Raw genomic sequence first — 20,938 nt, forward strand, 5'->3', positions numbered from 1 at the left:
ACAGTCATTCTGCCAGGAGCTATGCATCCGTAGGAATGGTTCGGGCCTTTGAGGTGGTCTGAAATTACATGGATCTCATGTGAACAGCAGATTCTGTGGTCCCTACCCTTTGCCCATTCTGTGAGAATGAAAACCCTGTTCCATGACAACTTCCTGTCCCTTATGTGGGGGAAAAACACTTAGGAGAAAATGTGGCCCTAAAAAAGAAATCACATAGTGCACATCTGTGTTGAAAAGAACTTATTGGCATGAACAACAGAGCCACTTTTTAACAGTATAAAATATTTTTATAGAAATAAACACCTTATTATCCTTGGCCTTCTTTTGGTCACCTTCTGATTTGTCACCTTTTTTATTTTCCAGACTCTCTTTTCTAAAAAAAAAAAAAAAAGAAAGAAAAACAAAACAAAACAACAAACCCCATTAAGTAAAGAGCAAAGACTGATGAAAGAATGATTGTTAACTTATTCTACCCACTCTATTAAAAATGAAGAGGTCATGCCTACGGAAATATAGGTACTTGATTTGAAGGGACATTTACAGAGAAGACATACCACATACAAAGGTAATAAAGTGTGTTTCATCCCAGTGCACTAGATTCATTCAACAGATTATCCTTTTAAATATAACTCCAGAAACTAATTCCTTAAAAATGCAATGCATTGTCTTTATAGGAATACTAATGGATATACTGTGCTCTTGGATTCTTACACACAACTCTTATGGTTTCCATGGGACTACACTGACTTCAACAGGAGATTTGCTTGTTGTCTATGTAAGGTTGCAGAATTGGTCTAAACAGAAGTTGCACATATAGATCTAGGGATACAATCATATTTTAATTGCACAATGAATCCTATATTCCAATGTTTAAACCTCAGATGGATTATCACCATTCATTCCATCATCCCAAGATACCCAGTATGGCATCTTCTTTCCTTTTCTCTTAAATTAATAATCTATTAACCCTGCCAAGATATTCAAATAAAGGATTCAACACACTTGTAAGTGGGTGAATACTGAACTCCCATCTAGCACCCCAGTGCTATTTTACCTGGCATTCTTTTTCCTCTGCTTTTCTTCTGCTTCTTCTTTCTGAGCTGTATTCAGGCTTTCCGCATCTGCCAAGTTATCCACAGCAATGGCCAAAAAGACATTTAGCAAGATATCTGATTCAAATAATCTTAAGGACATTATGCATTACCACACTGTGTTGGTCTATTCCTTATCAGTATGAAATAATGACAGTGTGAGAGACATGAAACCCATGCTCCCAAACTAAGTATATAACTTTACAGAGCTGGATGTAGTGCTTATAATACCTTTACTTACTGGGCCAAATTAATGCCTGCTGTAACTGCATTTAAGACAACAGAGTTACGCTAGTGATGCTTTAAGCCCATTGATTCTATCACAACAAGAATATACAGCGGACTGCTGAGCAAAAGACTAGTCATTTATAATGTTAATTTTAGAAAGGAAATAAAATTGAAGTTTACATGGGCATAGACAAGTTCCACCTACTACACAATGTTTTTAGATACTAATTCAGATACTTCAAGTTGATTTTTACACTGCAGTATTTTCCATATGTGCTACATTCCATGTCAAGTTCTGTACTTCAGCCCATATCAATTAGGTGTGAATATCAATAGAAGCAGCATAAAAATATAGTAAAAAGAAGTCTAATATTTTTGCCATATCTATTGACTCCTAACCTTTCCAGTACTAAGCTGTGTCTAGGAGAAGTGTATGAGAGCTTACTGGAGTTTTGGGTAGCCACTGAAAGATGCCATAGTGGGGACAAAGGAGAGCTTTTGGAAGTTCGGGGGCATGGAGGGCAAACACTTTGGTGGAACTAGTGCCAAACAGCTCCATATTCCTACTGCTAGGATCCCCCTGCAATGTAACCTGTATTCCCTGTGACCCACTTCCATCCATTGTCATTTGTTCAGAAAGTGTCAGAACTAACGAGGTGGAATCAGGGAAGGATGAGACATTACTGACATGGAGTTCAGAGCACTTCTGTGGATCAGGATGGGGATGGCGGCCAAAATAAGACAAGCAGACAGAATGAGGTTGTCTGTCCACTGAGGAGGAAGGGGCAAATGTGCTGGTTCTTGTCAGAGTGGTGAGATGGCGATGCCTAGGGAGCTGGCAGGGGTCTGATTTGTTTAGGGAAAGCAGAGAAAGGGAACGGGAGCTGGAGGGAGCTCCTGTTTAGAAGAAATGCAGTACAGAAAATGTGCATACTGTTCACAGCAATTCACTCAGTTACACAGAGGGCAGATATGTGTCCTAAGTGTCATAATGGTTCAGTCCTCTTTACACACAAATTCACTGCTCTATTCAGAAATGCTTACAGTGAATGCCAGTGTCACTTGTAGAAATGAAAGGATACAGTTACCACAGATGAAGAGGATAATGAAGTATATACAGACGACCATTCCTGATGACGATGGGCCACCATATGCCATAATCCCATCATACATCACAGCATTCCAGTCTTCACCTGTTAGAATCTAACAAGCAAATTCATCTTTACTGACTCAACAGTCAAAAGACTGAAAGAGGATTATGTTTCCTCTGTACACAACACACACAGCCATTTTCTATAACATGAAAATGTTAACTGATCACTCTGCATAGGATGCTTTATATAGTAAACATGGCAGTAATCTGTTTGTTGTTATGCAATATTTTAATATTTCCATTTAAATAAGAATCTCTTGGTTTAGCTTTACCAGTTTCCATCTATATGAAGCATTTATGCCAATGAACCGTATGTCTACACTTATGGTCCAAGATCTCGGAAAAAAAAAGAGTTCCTAAAATTAAGCTCCTAAATTCTTATGTAGGCACCCAAGTGTCCTGATTTTCAATGGTGCTGCATATACAGCAGCTCCTATTGAAGCCTCCATGTTCAGCACCTTTGAAAATCTGGACTCTCACTTAGGAACCTAAGTATGGCTTAGGAGACTAATTTTAGGCACCCATTTTTAAAGAATGTTGGTCACAAACCCTTTCCAAAACTATACATCATAGTGTGTTACCCCTTCAAATTAAATTGTCCCAATCTGAGTCCTAACTGGAGACTGGGGTCATTACGATATTGCTTTAAATGGAGGGGGGTTTATACTGAATTGGAGCTCTAATGCTATTGGAGAATGAATAATTTTCCTACTTTCTACTGTTTCTTGCAACTTTGCTGCTGTATCAACGGATGAAATCTAAAGGAACTTGTTGATTAGATCAGAGGAGGATAGTTTACAGCTGGTCTATTATGCATTTAGCACTTTATTTTGCATTAGTGTGGGAGGCCTGATTATTAGAACACAGATTATAGGGATACTGTATATATTTTTCAGCAATTTAGAAGCTGTTAGTTTTATCCCAAAAAAACCCCATCACAGTTTTCAGAGTAGCAGCCGTGTTAGTCTGTATTCGCAAAAAGAAAAGGAGTATTTGTGGCACCTTAGAGACTAACCAATTTATTTGAGCATAAGCTTTTGTGAGCTACATGACTCTCTCCCCAGACAATTAAGTGACAGTGCAAGAAAGTCATACATGCACAAAGGCCACTATTTAATTCTCCTAAGTCCATATTTGGGCACCTAAATAAGAATTCTGATTTTTCAAAGCTGTTCAGTAACCAGCAGCTTCCTTGGGAGCTGTGGGAGCTTGGCACCTTTGAAAATCAGGCCATTTATTTAGGTGCCTGGATATGGATGTAGCAGCCTGACATTAAGCTCCTGAGTTTGGAAACACTAACTGAAGTTTTCAAAGGAACACTGTCAGGCTAAGTGTGACCCATTATTTTTAATATTTTTTTAGGAAATTTAAGACTTACAGAAACATTTCTCATTAGGATGTCTTTATTTTTAAATTCATTCCAAACAGCTTTTTCTTTGTTTGTTTCAAGCATCATTCTACGGAATCTCTATTTGAGTGAATGGAAATTGTGACACACAACCAAATATTCACCCAAACCAAACACTGCACTATTGTGTTAATGCCTATAACCTTAAATGCAAAAATAACTAGAATAAAAAATGAAAGAGACTAGCCTAATTTCATTGCCCAAGCTGAGAGAAATACAAAAAGTAAACAAACACCATAAACAGTGAAAAGGAAATTAAACTGTAAGAATTCTTTTAGTTTTAATAATCAGTTAGTAGTAACACAGATATGAATGTTTTAAAATATATATAATAATAAACTGATAGTGTCCCTTTAAAGAAATCCATATTTAGTTTTTTATGATATGAAGTGATATGATTCACACAGATATACACTTTTACAATGTTTCTCAATTTATCCTACTAAGAAGTCGTTGAACATTAGAAATACACACATCTACCAGAAAATAGACGGTTAACAAGCTTACAGGAAAAACATTAATTCAAATTAAATAACTTCCAGTTTTTATTTCTAGTCATGTCTTTGATGGACAAAGAAGACTTAATTTAATGAAGTAACATGAAAGCTATGTTGCATAGATAGATCAAATAAGATATGGAACAAATGGTACAAATGGTGCAAAATTACCAGAGTATTGAATATGATAAGCAGAATGCTACTTAAAGTAAACAGAATAAATAGTATTTGTGATTTTTTTCAGGAGACAAGATTACCTAAACATTTTTGTTGTTCAAAGGTAAAACGTTTCATAGGGGGTGAAAGAAAGTTACCTGGAATACAGTTAAAAGAGCTTGTGGAAAATTATCGAAGGTGCTCCGTTTTGTTTGAGTTTCATCAAAATTAAATTTGCCTCCAAACAGCTGCATTCCAAGCAATGAGAAGATTATGATGAAGAGGAAAAGCAGAAGCAACAGTGAAGCAATGGACTTCATTGAGTTTAACAAGGATGCTACCAAGTTGCTCAGGGATGTCCAGTGCCTATAAATTAAAATGTGTGTGTTAACACAAAAAAAAACTGTAAAAGAACAGTGCGTGATGAAATATTACAAAAGAGTTGCGGATCACCATACAAGTACCCCTAAAATTAGCAGCAGGAAAATGCATTTCGTAATCTTACCTTGTCACTTTAAAAATACGTAGAAGACGAACACAGCGAAATACTGAGATTCCCAGGGGTGACATAATTTCCAACTCCACCAGTATGGTTTCAACAATGCCACCACAAACGACGAAGCAATCAAAACGGTTAAAGAGGGATACAAAATAAGCCTGTAGGCCCAAGCTGTACATCTTTATTAACATTTCACAGGTGAATAACGCCAGAAGTACTTTGTTTGCAATATCTGGAACAAAACATTCAGAAAATTATAATTTAGATATTTCTGATTTATTTTGTAGATCTCATATTCTGACTAATTTTTATCCATTTTCCATGCCAGTTATCTTATCTCTTTGGAGGGAAATACAAACTGCTTTCTTTGCATTTGACACCATTTTTTGCATGAGGCATATAATCCCTCCCTTTGATCAAAAAATGCTACATCCTTCCAATTTATTGTGTAAATTATCCCAGCTAAAAACATAGTTCAAACCCAGACTGGAATTAAGGCATAATGATTCACAGCTTATTCTGATGTGCAAGTTAACATTTGTCCTTCCTTATCTTTAATCACATGGGTTGACAATGGTAATATGTCTAAAGCATAATGGCACATGCTTACAATTTGGCACTGTAGGATTTTGCGTGTACATTATGTCATTAAGCTGTGTTGCAGATGTGGAAATAGAAAACATTTGATCATTCTCTATATCAATTTCTTTTACCTGGATGTACTGAAGGATAACAAATAAACTTCAAAATGGCAAAATGCAGAAGTAATCAAGGAGAGCTTTCATTTTTCTGTGGTTAAAAACAGAAAAAATGGTCTTTCCTTGTACCTTGGATCTGTGTCAGCCAGTCAGGTTGATTGTAGTGCTCAGAAGAGATAGTTAATGTGTTCAGAAAGACCAAGACAATAACCAGCCAATAAAACGAGACAGATTTTACTGCAGCTCGACATTTTCTTCGATTGAATCGGTTCCAGCGACGCCAGCGTCGACTGAAATTTAGAACAAAAACAAATGCATTATTCTATGGAAAAATATTACAGTATCTGAACTTGGAGATTTGTGGGTGTACATGTGTGTGTATATATGAAACTATGAAAGAAATCTGAGAGGCAGCTGTGTGCATTACCTCCAAGTGCAGCTAAAAAGATGATAATTTTGTTCAAGTTTAGAACCAAATAAAAAACAAAAAATGAAAACTTTAACAAATTAGTCTTGAACATTTCTATATAATCTTCATATCGTTTAACAGATTGTGACATCACTAGATTAGGGCATTTGTCAAAGCCAACTCAATATTGCATAACCTAGTACACGGCATTGCACTTCATTTCATAACAAGATATATCTAAGTAAACCAGATCTAGATTCAGATTAAGTTTAAGATTCAGAATTTGCATTTCAGGTTGAACCATGGATACAATTTGGGTTTGGAATAAACAATGGAGAAATTTTATGAGATGAACTTGTGAGAAACTACCCCATAATGATGGAACTCTCACAACATCAATTGTTCCCAAGAACGGCTACTGACTTGGGCTGAAATCCTATGATGGTGGTGGGCATATTCATGAGATTTTTGATGCACAGAAACTGGAGCTGGAAATTAGGCCACATCTAGTTTTAGTTGACTCAGAGAGGAAGGATTGTCCATGGTTAAGGTGCTACCACAGGACTTGGGAGACCTGAGTTCTCTGTTTCCTCCAAAGTTTCCAGTGTGACCTTGGGTAAGCCACTTAATCTTTAGTGCCTCAGTTCTCTATTTACGAAACTGGGATAAAAGTACTTTACCTCACAGGGGTGTTGTGTGAATAGATAAATACACAAAAGATTGTGAGGCGCTCAGATACTACAGTAATGGGGGCCATATTGGATAGATAGATAGATAGAACCAAAACTACAGGAGTGGATTTGGATAATAAAGCTGAGTCTCCCATGCCAACACTCTGATCCAAACCCCACTGGAGTCAGTGGAAAGACTCCTATGATTGTAATGGGATCTGGAGCTAGTTTCAAAATGGAAAGAGTTTGGATTTAAGGTTGTGGGTTCAGCCCGTCTCCAATATATTGTAATGCACTTTACAACTGAAGTTCATAAGCTGATCCTATTTCTGACCCTAAACTTTCCTATTTTGTTTTGTTTACACTCTATAATATTTAAATAAATTGCTACAGATAATTAGATAAAAGGTCTTAGTACCTCTGCTGCCCTGAATCAGAGGTACCACACCTAGTATATATAAAATTAGAAACGTTCTAATCTGCCTCAGGTGGTAGATCCAATATGTAATGGTGTCTTCATAAAAATAAATGAACTTAGCAAAATAAACAGTCAAGCAGTGTGTGAGGTTCTTTCACTCACCTTAAACTCATGCTTGTGATTATGGAAAATAGTAATTGCTCGGTTACTGTTATGGAAAAATTTCATCGCCTATAGAGTATAATAATAATATGAAGAAAAATCTCTGCATTGAACTAACTTGACAGTGTGTTCAAGAACACTCTTGTCCTGCCAACTATGTGCTTAGCCATCATCAGTATATTCACCGACTGGATATGCAAAAAACAGTATTTTTTACTCTTAGGGCACAATTCTGCGTTGCTGAAGTCAATGAAAATAGGATAAGGCCCCAAGAGCTTGATCACTCATAAGAGTTGGGAGGACTCATGGTCATCTCCAAGCACCTGATCTATGAAGTCAATGGTAAGATTCCTATTTGACTTCAATGGTCATTGGATCAGGCCCTAAATCCTTAAACAGTGAAAGTTTTGTAAAGAAATGACAACAGTTCTTTTCAAAATATTCAGTGTTTATGGATTTATGGCCTGACACAGAGACCACTGACAGAAACAGTATAGCTAAACCCAGGAAACCTTCTGAAAATGTAGCCCAAAGAGTGTGCATTTTAGGCACATATGTAAGTGTTGACAGGCTTTAGTGTGAATTAAGCTTACAGTTATAAAACAAAACAAAGTCTCATTTGAGGGGTATAGCACATATTTTCTTCCCTTCCTAAAATATTCACAATTGTGCACACACACACAAAAGGGAGGAGGAAGGCATCAAAGTCTGAGATTGTCCCACTGTGATGCATCTTCAGAAAAAATTGTGGAAATTTGAACTTGAAAATAATTGAGACCATTTTCATTCAATATCTTCCTAATTTTCAGGGGAAGCATTGAAATTTTTGTAGTGAAGAATGAAATTTAAGTTTCTTTTTTATTTGACGTGAACCCCATTTTGCACAAATTTGTAATAAAGTGGAACGTCACTGTTCTGAAATTATCAAGGCATTTTTCCCAAAATGTTTGTCACAGCTGTAGTGCCAATTCTGCAGAAGTATTTAAATCAGAAGGGACACTCATCGTTAATGTAATGTACCGCAGCTGGGCCACTTATTCTTTATGTTCATTCTCATCTAAATAATTGACCTGCTTTTTTTCTGTTCACATTTATGAACAAGTCTTGATGTTTACAAATTTGTTGGTAATTTTATTTTTATTCATTTATTTTCAAATGGTCCTTGGGCCCCAATCCTGTAATTGAATCCACACAGGTGGATGGCTCTAAAGTGAGTGCAGGGGTCTACATTGCATAGATCCTATTGTAAAATGTGAGTCTTATTTTGATTAACAGATACCAATAATAACTCTTCTCTACATTTGACTATTTACTCAGATTTGCTAATAAAGTTGTGTAAAATTAACAATTTTTTTAAAATTTCCAGATGATTTTGCATCAGCAACATCCTGCATTATATGAAATTTTGCAAAATTAAAACCATATGCACCGTAGTCATTCATGAGAGCTCTGGGTGACCAGCATCTCTGTCACGTCACAAGGGTGTAAAGTTGGATGCCCAAAATTAGAGAGCATTTCTGAAAATGTGGGCTTTAGATTGTGTGCATGTATCCAAGGCTGTAGGCAGTTACAAAACTTTAAAACCTACCATCCATAAAATATAGTACTAAATAGTAAAGTAAACCAATGAACAGTCCAAATAAGCCAGTGAGAGTACAGTCAAGTACACCCACTAATGACTCCCCTCCAAACTATTTCTCCACCCCTCAAACCTCACATCCCTGAAAGTCAGAGAGAAAAGAGGAGCTTCTCAGCATGCCCTGAAGGTCAACACATTTCAGGCTACTGTATTTTGAACTGCTGGGGAAGTAAATTCCAGAGTTGTCAGCCTTTCACAATAGAACACCTTGCAAAAAGCTCCTTTCCATTTGAAACATGAGTACTCCTGTTTAAGTGTTTCCACTGACTACAACTGTGGCAGTTTTGTACAGTGTGAGAGTCTGTCCAAACACTGGGGTCCAAGCCATTTAGGGCTTTTATAGTGGAACTCCCAAGCCTTAAATTCCACCTGGAAGCTGGTAGGCAGACAGTGCAGGTCATAGATACATTAATGTAAGATGGTTTTGATATAAATATCCACCTACTAAGTAGGCAGCTGCATTATACCTGTAGCTGGGTTTTTATACTACACCCATTATGATGGCATCTGAGCACATTATGAATTTACAGAAAGATACACATGAAGATCTGCCTCTCTTTGGCTTCCTTTCTTTCTTGTCTTATTGTGGGTAGGTTAGGTTGGACAAGTGAGTTTTGCATTTTGATCTGAACGCAATGAAGTCTGGTCAACCTGATGTCTTCTGGAAGTGACTTCCAGATTAGGGAGCCAGTTGCTAAGAAAACTCTTGAGTTTATGATTCTTGAGACTAATTGTACCACTGTTCCAAAAGAACACAGCTGTTGTGGGATGTCATGATTGTGTAGGGAAAGATGTTCCTTCAGAAAACTTAAACTAGTTTCATGGAGGAGCTAGATGATGACTGAAAACTTAAATTTGACTCATTACTTACCAGGAAACCAATGAGAGTTGAACATGGGAGCAATGTGTAATTTGTAGCCTCTGCTACGGAGCAGACAGGCTGCTGTATTTTGAGCTAAATTTAGTTTTTTAGGAATCAGTGATTCCATTCCCAAATACAGATAATTACAGTAGTCAAGCCTGAAGACCACAAATATGTGGATTACTGGGTTTGGGTCCAAATACAAAAGAATGGGGTGCAGTCTTTTTTCTTGACATTTTTAGGTGAAAAAGGAAATTTTGCAGTCATAGTTATTTGGGTATCCAGAAGCAGTGAGAAGATTAGGAGAACAGCTAGTTTGCAAATGATAGAAGGGCAGAGGTGGACAGTTCTTCAAAGCACTTTCTCTTCTCAACAGCTGTTGAATGCAGCCAGGACCTTGGTGCAAGCTGCATCTGATATGATGGTAATGTAGATTTGGGTATGATTGACTCTTCAGTTCATGCTGTCTCACAACTTCCCCTGCAGGTTCATGTGGAAGGAGAAAAGGACAGAAGAACAGATAGATCCCTGTAGGACTCCACAAGTAAGAGCTCTACAGGTGGAGGAGCTGATGGCCATTATGACTTTCTGGAACATCTAAACCCCTTTTAGTGTGATCCCAGTAAACCTCCTGCTGAACTTCTGAAGTGGGATAGCAACATTCAATAGTTGATAATATCAAATGCTGTATCTCGCAATATAAGTATGAAAGTACAGCCCTTGTCTGTGGCCAAGAGGATTTCATCCTTCTACTCCATGAGTACTGACTTGTTCCATGTTTCAGCTTAAAGCCTGTCTTGGAGACATCCAGGGATACTGGCCAAATCTAGGGAGAGCTGGAGACTGGCTGGTGATCTACTTAGTAAACTTGCTTGGGAATGGGCAGTGATGGAGAGGTTGGTTGCATCAATTAGTGGTTCCTTACATACTGGCTGGATTATGGCAAGCTTTAGGTCTGGTGGGAACTTTCCCTCCTCAAAGGAAGTGTTTATAGTGTCATTTAGTAGAGGTCTTAGATGCTCATGGCTCTTTTTCACTAGAATGGGTGTATATCAGAGTACAGTGTTGGCTTGCTTTTCCTATAGTGCTTCTAAGATTTGCTGTCATGAAAATGGGCCAAATTCAGAAAGGAGGTGTGTTATCAATCTGTTTCGAGTGTATGGTTACTAAGTCTCTGGTGGCATCTCAGAAGCAGATGTTCCTCTCTGAGGAGTAGATTAAAATAGGCTTCGCAGGAGTAGATATTGGTTTGTGGAATTAACTGGAGACAAATTAACAAAAATACTTCAGCCAGGCATGATTTAGAAGCTGCTAAGGTGGCGGAAGAGAGTAATCTCTTGGCTTTCTTCTCTTTGATTTTGCATTAGCTTCAGCTTCCAAACAGTCTTATTGCATAGTCCCAGGTACAGTCCATTGCAGTTTTCTATTCTCAAGATGAAACGAGCATGGGTAAGTGTAACAAGGTATGCGTCCAAAAGAAATGGACACAATTTTTTCACAAATGCAGATAAAAAAGCACCCACCTGTTCATTATGCATAAGTAATCCTATTTCAAACAAAACTCCAAATTGTAAAGCTGCTTAACAAATGGCGACACCTGACCTTGATCGGGGGTGAGACGTAATCCACTCCAGCTCTTCCAGTTGCTTTCCACAACCTATCTATGCTACTTCAGTATATTGACCACCTTCAGTATATTAGTCAACCACCTAACTCTTAAAAAAGCCACAATCTCATGCATTTGTTCCATTGCACTGTCAGGGTCAGAAGCAATGAAACACAGAACTTGGGATCATTAGCAAACTGAAATCAACTTCTCTTAATTAACCTACCAGCGAACTCACATACACGTTGAACTGTACGAGTGACAAGATGGAACCATAACACATCTCACATGAAAAGACCTTCGAAGTGGAAGAGCACCATCTACAACTACCTTTTGGGATCTCTCATTAAAAAGGAAGAGGACTACTCAAGAGCAACACCCACCCACTTCTATTGGAGATACCAGGCACATCAGAAAGACGTTGTGATTAGCGGTAACAAAGCAGCTGCTAGATCTAGTAGAATAAGCATACATACAATAGCTAGGTCAACTGCTAAAAGCACAATACATCAGTGTTGTCAGTGCAATTTTTGCTACAGATCCAAGCCTGAAACAAGTTTTGCCAGGGACAAGGAAATTGGAGGAGTCCAGCTTCCAGAATTGCTTTGTTAGAATCTTCTCAATTATCTTCTTGATTATCTCTATTGTTCAATGAATGTCTGTGAACAATAGTTAGCCTGTGGATTGTTTGCAAACTGGTCGTTATGAGTATTTGCTATCCGTGATTTTCTATATGTGCCACATGACTGGTCACCTAAGTCAGATGGCATTGTTTTTGTTCCGTGATTGAGCAACCTGACCTTTATAAACAGAAGGAGTCTCTTTTCTGTTTGCAAATTTGTTTGCTATTTGCAATTTCTCAATACGTATTCTATGAAAATGAAAAAAATTAAGTAAATAAAAAGATTAAAATATCCTTGCTTGTACTCACGGCACTTGCTTTCCATGAGCATTCTTGTGAATAAAAACTCATTTGCCCGAATGTTTGAGAATAAGTGAAAAAAGAGTTGCAAATACCAGCAAAACAAATTGGGGTGCTTTATTCCCAAGAATGTTCATGAATCCTCTTCAACTGTATTCCCAAATCTCTGTCAGTAACATTTTTCATCCAAGCAAATTCTAATACAGAAAATACAGAATCACATGGTCATGATGCGTAAACCATCGCAAAGGAAAAAGTGATGGAAAAGAGAGGAAAATACTGACCTGAACTTGGATTTTGAGATAGTTTGACTAAAAGAAAAGGAAAACACAATTTTAAATATATATAGAAACAATAATTTACACAATCCCTTCTCCTCGGAATGCTGTACTTGGCAATCAAAACAATGGAATTACTCAAAGTTTGTGCATAAAAGTGTATTCTCAACATAACGCTGCATGAATGCTGAAATACTATTGTCATCTGTTTACCACTATTTTTCTAATATTATTCTTTACAAACATATGGATTTTACGTGAGAAAGAAAGGAAATTAAATCTTATCCTCTGGGGACCAATATATATATATAAAGCACAGGTATTTGCAGAGAAACAAATCCTGGATTTTAAATGGCTGTTTCAATGTGCTTTGGAAATCTTCTGAAAGAATGATGTTATTTGAATGAAAGTCATTATCACAATCATTATGTTAGTGCTATATTCATATATCAATCTAATAATTATCAATTTTTAGCTACTTGTAAAATATGCATACACCAGATCATGTTTCGATTATTAAAAGACATTAGTCTCTGTTGCATTTCTTAGGTTACATCTCTTCTTTTCTTCTTGGTGCTTTTGAAGCAGCAAAATTAAAAGCTCTATAATCTTTCTAAATGTAAGGCTCAAATTGATACTTTATGAAATATTTCTATATTTGTCCTGACTTCAGAATTTTAGATAAAATTGTGGTTAGATTTTACCATGAATGACTAAAAGCCAAAAATATAAGCATCTCACAAAGCTTGAATATTTCAAAGCAAATACATTTGAATAGGCAAAAGAGAAAAAATTGCTCTTTTTAATCCTACGATGTTGGAAACACTTTGACATCTTAATTGGATCTCTATGTACTCACCACAGACTGCCACAGCATGCTGGGCTCTCTCCTTCTCCGCTGACATTCTCAGTGTTCACAGATTCAGTTTCACTTGTCGGCATGCTTGCTGTTAGGAGATAAAGTAAGTGTTAGATTTACAGCCAAAGCCAGCCAGTTACAAGTGATTTGCTTTTATATCTTATTAAAAGAACACCTACGCTCTACTTGTTTAGGGTTACCAAGCGTTTTATTCAAAAGGCGGAAGAATAGCAGAAGGAAGCCACGTTGTAGTAGACTCTTTACCAGCCCTCCTTGTTTTGGCAAAGGTAAATGCACAGGACTCTAGGATGGATTAGAGAATGTTTCTCTTGTTTCAGCAATTTAAACTTCTACTGAAAATGTATCACAGAGCTCAGTGAAGAGACGTTGCACTTAGAAGATGCTGTATGGAAAAAGGAATATGCCTGACCTAGTTTGTGAGACCTCTTTTGTGTGATGTGTTTCAGTATCATGTTTGAGTTTCTTTCAGAGCTATACCAGAAGAATGGTCATAGTTAGGTTCCAGCTAACATGCCTGGAAATTCCAGTAAGTGCAATAAAGGTCCTTTAAGACACAAGAGAAGAGAAGCCATCACACTCTGAGCAATCTGTCAAAGTTGAGCACTCTCTATTTTTATTTTCCAAATTAAAAAAGGAAAACATGAAGGCGAAGTGCTAGGGAGGTAATTAGATCTGAAAATATGACAACAGTAGACAGGAAGGAGCACGGTGAATGGTAAAATGGGTAATACAAAGGATAAGGAGGATTGCCAATGATAAAAGGGGATTATAAAATTTGTTACACACCAGTGATTTACGATACATATGGTGAAATCACTATTGAATAATTAGCAACTGTAGTTAATCGTTTGTTAGACAAAAACAGCCGATATTGGTAACACCCACTGATCCTCAATTCAACAGAGGCCTAAGGAGATAAGCACATGCTGCAAGAGGAGTTAAGGAAGCAGGAATGAGTATAACTATCAGCAGTTCCAGAAATGAACATTATTTCTTTGGCTTTGCTTGTCAACATGAAAGGAAAACCTTAGCACGCGACTACAAAGGCTTACTCTTGCCCATTTATGAAGTGGGGATGTCATTGTAAGTAAGAAAACAAGAGTGAGTATAGAAGTAGCATTGAAGTTACTGCGGAGTAGCAAGAACAACGGCCAATTAGACTTTTGCTTTTAGTATCTTAGCAACTGTTGTTGGGACCATTGTAGGCTGTTTCCCTATCTAAGGTTTTCTTACCAAACTGATAACTAATAAGTTTTTTTATCATTGTTTTTGTGAATTTTTTGTATTTGTTACCATTGCTGGAATGATAGTCCTGAAGACTGAAGGGCCAAATTTCCATTTACACTAAGGGTCCTTTACACCACTCTGGCATTTTAAAGAAGCTATAGAGTGGGTGTAAATTATGCACACCTCAGTGTAAATAAGAATCAGGACCTCTAGTATTTATTCTCCACAGGTCAGGTACAGAACAGGCAGTACAAGCTTCTCCACACTGACCTGCAAAATTGCATCAAACCTGACCCTAGACAGACCATCTCTATGTGGCAAGGGTTAGTTCAATTTGCATACCCAGTCATTCCTGGACTTGATGGTAAGACTGCCAACTCTATGTTAGCCAGATTCTCAGCAAATATTTGCAACAGCTGAGGATCTGGTGCTACAAATACATCATTACATGAAATTTCACACCTCCTCAGTGTTGCATTACAGAGACAAGAAACAAGATCTAAAATGCTCATGCAATTGTTCAAACGATAGAAGACAGTCCAGTCAGTAAACACTGCAAAATATATTTTTGTTTCACAAGGTTCCTTTGTCTCAGATAGTTCTTTTAACATAATATAAGCAGCTTCTTTATACTGAACTTAAATCACACATATACCTAGTTAGTGCATGTGCATCATTTATGATATGTTTTTCTTTATAAATGAGACAAAACATTTTTAAAAATCAACAATTAATATTATAAGTCTTTATGAAAATTATAGTTATTTTTTTAATGTTCAATAGCGTCACTGGCAGTCACGATTTCCTACTTAGGATGCTGTCTCATGTCTGAAGTTTAAACAATTGCCAAGTTTTCTTCGTCTGGTAAATTCTGAAATATTATGGCATATGATTTTGCAAGCAGAAAAATCAACATTTTAGCCATGGCAAAAGAAGAAAAAATACAGTTTATCTTTTATAACATAAATTAGTATTATTGAACTAAACATGAAACAAAGCTTCGGTTGTTTTGAACAACTGGAAAACCATCACACTTGCCATACAAAGGGTAATGAAACATTAAAATATTTTGGAAAGAAGTTTGTGAATCTTTAACACACAGCTGAATTATTGTATGAATGAAAAAGTAGACCTCAGGACTTCCACTGATGAATTAATACAGGAGTTTGGTGAGACTATTCTGTAGCTGAGCACAGAAATACGAATATTCATTTGTTGAAAAAGCTTGTCATTTATGAAGATCAACTTCAAACTATAAACACACAGAAGGTGAGCTCTGTATACCATCCAAACAACTTTGTTTCGCACTAACTATTCATATTACTCCCAAGAGCAATATTTTATTTTATTTCTGTCCGTTATAACAATCTTCTCACATGTTAAAATAGGGGAGGGGAAATAGAAAACCACTATGTTTAAAATTACATTAAGATGAATTAATGTGTAAGATACAGAAAGTATTTTAAATTGGGAAAATATTAGTTTATTATCAGTGCTTTTTTTTAAAAAAAAATTAAGACATCAAGTACCCTCAGGCCACAGTTCAAGAAAGCATTTAAGTATATATTTAAGTCCATTCCTGTTCAGGACAGCACTAAATCAGATGCTTACACATAATTGTAGCTGTGTGTCTTTAAGATATTGGAAAAGCAGAAGCACTCTACTGTACTACGGGGTTGTGGCAGTTGCTATGGTAACTAGTGGGTTGCTGGATTTTTTTCTTCTGTGTAGTAGAATAAAGCAGTTATATTTAAACTACCTAATTCAGAGGATACATTAATTCTCCTTTTCTTAGACAACCTCCCTGTTCACAATTCTTCTCATATTTTTTGCATGGATACATTTTTCTCCACATTTGTTCAGAACCCCTTCTACTTCCCTCCCCCAACTCTTTTATGAATAATGTTAAGCCTGATCCCACGCAACAGTCATCAATGAGAATTATGCTTCTTATTTTAATGGGAGGAGGATAGGCTTCTTGGGACAAAGTTTCCTCTCAGATGCACCAGTGGAGTTATTCTGTATTTACACTGGTGTAACAGAGCAGAATATGACCCTCTGTCTTCTGTTGGAGTTCTACAGTCTTTTTACTTGCCAAAACTGGGAATGGCTTCTTTGCAGATGAGGGGGGAGGGGGGAAGATTTACCAAGTGCCTGATCTTGCAACTCTTATTCACTTGAATAGTCAGTGAGATCGGTACGCAATTCATAGAAATAAATGCATACTTTAGCACAATCCCTTATTTCCCTCTCATATACACCAGTGCAAATCATGAATGACTCCAATGAGATCGGAGGAGCTGCAATGGTATAAAACAGATGTCAAGTGGAAGGGGAATTAGGCCCACTGTTTCTAGGCTGTAGTATACATACATCCAACAAAAATGGGAAGTTCAGGTCCTGTGGCACAGGGCTATTGGTTGTCCTCCAGTTAGAAAACACGAAATGGAGGCTTTCTGCTACTATCCAGTTTCTTATGAAGTGTCACTCAATAAATAAATATCAGATTGTTTATAAAACAGGGAAATAAGGGATAACAATAATATAATTTTAAGACAAGGCTAGAGTTCAATCCTAGCAAGATTCTATTACTGGTCAATACACAGTCAGAAATTTCACCCCACTTTTCCTGAATTTAGCTGTTTTAAGAAAAATAAAGGTTCTAGGTAAAATCCTAGGCCCTGTTGAAGTCATTACGAGTTTGGCCATTGATTACAATGAGGCCAGGTTTCCACCCTGTTTCTAACAGGGTCATAATCAATCCTATTTCAATTTGTGACATTGTAAGTGTAGTGTTGGGGAAAAGTGTGGGGAGCAATCACAGCATAATAGACCATATAGGGGAAATTAGAAACTCAACATGTATTAAACTCTAATAATAGGCCAAGAGAAAGGCTTGGTAGTAGTACTATGAATAGCAGTATAGAGAGACCTAGCTTCAGGAGTGGTAACAAGCCTTTCAATCCCAAGTGGAGCTCAGTAGCAACACTGCATGAGCACACCCACCCTAGCTAATCCAAACTGGCACTGGCATCTGCACTAAACAGGCTGAGTTATATGACCACAGCCTTTTAAGGAGAAGGAGTTTATGGGGGAAAACAACAGTGTATAGGATGAATCAGTGGGAAACCTTAGGAGCTTAATGAGACTGGCCTTCTGTTAGAGCTCAGGTGTGCTAAGCGAGCGACATGTTTTTCCTCCCTAGAAAATATGAATGCACAGAAATATACAGGGATTATCTGCTTTATTAAGATTTGCTCCCTTTTTTTGGTGCTCCCCTAAAAAGTTCAAGAGCACTAAAAATATCACCTGAATTCAAATTATATGAATCAATTTCAAAGGTAATGTGATTGTTTTAAGCAATATAAACACCGCATGTAACGTGATATTTTCCAAAGCATACAGTATTTAGGTCAAATATATCAGCTACTGCCAGACTCTTAGCTATTATTCAACTAAAATGATTGTGCCTTTCTACCACAAAGCTGGCTGCTCCAATAATTTTGTTATATCTGGGATTTGCAACTATATATTCCTTATTAATGTCATTGTGACTTGAACAAGTTGCTATTTCTGTTATTTTCTAAAAATACACAGCAAAATTTTTTTAAGCCAAGCTTATTTGTTTAACAGACACATATCTATTTATTTATCCGCCTACATCTGGGAAGTACATGAACTTTCTAAAGGTTGGCATTTTAAAAACTGACCAGATGATGAAGGGGCAAGTTAAACAGCTTATCATTGAAAATTTCCCAGGCATCCTTAAATTGTAATTTGGTTCATTTCTACAGGAGATCTTCAATAAACACATACATCTCCTAATCCAAAGAACTGAGTAGAACTGGTGCTCAAATCACACATGATGGAATTTCTGAGGTTTTTTTCAGTTTGCATTTTTTTTAAACCTAGGATATTACAAACAATAAAGCACATTAAAAGAACATTATTATAGTTGCAAAATCAAACACTCTAAAGTTAGGAAATGCCAGAATTAAGATTGCTTGTGCAACCTTAATTTGGCCTCCCAGCAAGTATGCATTATGATACAGTCTTTAATTATACAATTACATAATTTTTTTTATACACCAGACCCCTGCCTCATTTGTTGCAGAAATTGGAAGGTATAAAGAGAATGAATAGGGGCACTATACACTCTGACATTGAAGCCACTCAGTGTTTGTGCTTAAGAGAGCCTAACTGGGAGGGAGCTGCTCTGTGCCGCACCGTAGATATGGGATTTATTTTTCCCCTACAGAGATAGGACTTGTCTGCAGTAAAGGGGGTATAAATTCTAGTGCGCACTAGTGTATTGCACACAAACTGGCTTGTATGGACCCTACTGGCATGCACTAAAAGTTTCCTGCTGCACATTTTTCAAACAGAACTACATTAACACACATTAGGGAATTTTTAGTGCATGCCAACATGGTCCACACAGGCCAGTTTGTGTACAACATGCTAGTGCGCACTAGAATTTATACTCCTTTAGTGCAGACTAATGCACCATGTAGACAAGCCCTTAATGTTGATCCTGTCAGTATTAGTTCCCACAGGTTCTCAGTCTCTGCTGGCAACTCCATAGAAGGTCTGGTGCAGGTGGGGAGGCTTGGTAGCCTGGCTCTGGACAGTAATAGTATAAATGCGTCAGCTCTCCATGCAGATGTACCAAATGAACTAACCCTCCACAGATTACTAGAGATCTAAGGGATTACTACATGGATCTTGGGAACCTGGTACACTCAATAAAACAGATGGAGAACATGATTTATCTGGAATCAGCTGAGGAAAGAGGGCCTAATCTTGCAGTCCTTCTGCAATTTTTCCATGGAGGTGGAAGTTCATGAAAAAATACATATGGAAGAGAATGGGTTAGGGTGGGATTTTTAAGTGCACAGTGGCAGCCTAACTCTCATCCCATTGAAGTCAATAGTAAAATTCTCCTTGACATACACAGGAGCAAAGTTAGTCCAATGCTGACGGTTTTTGAAAATCCAACTCTCAAAGTCAAAGGCCCCAATCCTACAGCCCTCTTTTACACATGAATGGTCTCAATGGTTTAGCTGGTTCACTTCCAGTATGTATGAAAAACTATTGCAGTCTTTTAGCATGTTTTTAAAAGGTATTCCAGCTCGTAAAAATTATCCAAGCCACTAGAAAAGTAGATTGAATAGTTCAAGCCGTATAAATAATTTCAAATTGAATCAACAAGACCGTTTAAAATATCTAGTAAGGATTTTCCTGAAATGTTTTACATATATTTTATTCAATTAGCAGATACACTTACTTGTAGGATATAATCTAACATCAAAATAATTGACTTGAATTTTACATTTGTTTATTTTTTCTAGTATTTTCCTTAAAATGCATCTCCTGTATCCTTTCAATTTACAAATTTCTGTTTGGATTGATATTTTTCATATCATAAAGTAACTGGGTCAGATTTGTCAACTGCACTCCAGATCTTAGCTGCTATTTAACAAAAGTGATTGCCTCACCACAACAAGTAAGCCACTGCGCTAATAATTCTGTTGTACGCAGGATTTTAAACTAGATCTTCTTAATTGCTATCATTGTGATTTTGACAAGTTGCTATGTTTGCCATTATTTAAAGGGTGTAGACCGGAAATTATCTACATTCTAAAAGTTTCTCCATTGGAAAAAAAATTAACAAGATGAAAGGAAAAAAGTAGCATAAGAACATTGTATTTAGTTTGTTAAATTTTGCATTAATTGAGGGTGGGAACAACAACCGAAACAATATGATTGTACAGTCTACAATTCTAAAACATGCTGTTCTAAAGTTACACTATAATCAGTTATACAGCTTCTGAAATGTTTTGGTAGGTTTTTTCATATCTGAATTTAAGAGATGCTTTTATATCTGGCTCACCTGCCTTTTGAAAAGGTAAGCCTACGCTTAAACTAGAACACTCTCAAACAAAGGCACACTTCAGTGGAAATCTAAATGGATAAAAATGAGCCTTTAGAAAGTTAACGCACTGCAAACACCAACCTGTTTGAAGCATGCATTTGAAATAGCAGATCATTTACATGCATGATGCATGTCTGCATGCAAAAGCTGTTTATCTCTATATTTTAGAAAAGGCATATATGTTTTCAAGAACCAACAT

The 20,938-nt window shown here is 36.9% G+C and overlaps 1 protein-coding gene across 1 annotated transcript in view; it reads right to left on the reverse strand.

The window, feature by feature from the left end:
* CACNA1D (calcium voltage-gated channel subunit alpha1 D) overlaps positions 1-20,938 on the reverse strand; it is a 328,116-nt gene that overhangs the window by 110,825 nt on the left and 196,353 nt on the right. The window contains exons 11-18 of the mRNA XM_077821490.1: positions 13,557-13,644; positions 12,704-12,730; positions 5,860-6,020; positions 5,039-5,264; positions 4,692-4,899; positions 2,402-2,522; positions 1,055-1,169; positions 304-373 (exon numbers count right to left, since the gene is read on the reverse strand). Coding sequence (XP_077677616.1) covers positions 304-373; positions 1,055-1,169; positions 2,402-2,522; positions 4,692-4,899; positions 5,039-5,264; positions 5,860-6,020; positions 12,704-12,730; positions 13,557-13,644 — 1,016 coding nt within the window. The remainder of the gene's footprint in view (positions 1-303; positions 374-1,054; positions 1,170-2,401; positions 2,523-4,691; positions 4,900-5,038; positions 5,265-5,859; positions 6,021-12,703; positions 12,731-13,556; positions 13,645-20,938) is intronic.

Source organism: Eretmochelys imbricata, chromosome 7, assembly GCF_965152235.1.
Source record: "Eretmochelys imbricata isolate rEreImb1 chromosome 7, rEreImb1.hap1, whole genome shotgun sequence".
Classification (NCBI taxonomy): Eukaryota; Metazoa; Chordata; order Testudines; family Cheloniidae; genus Eretmochelys; species Eretmochelys imbricata.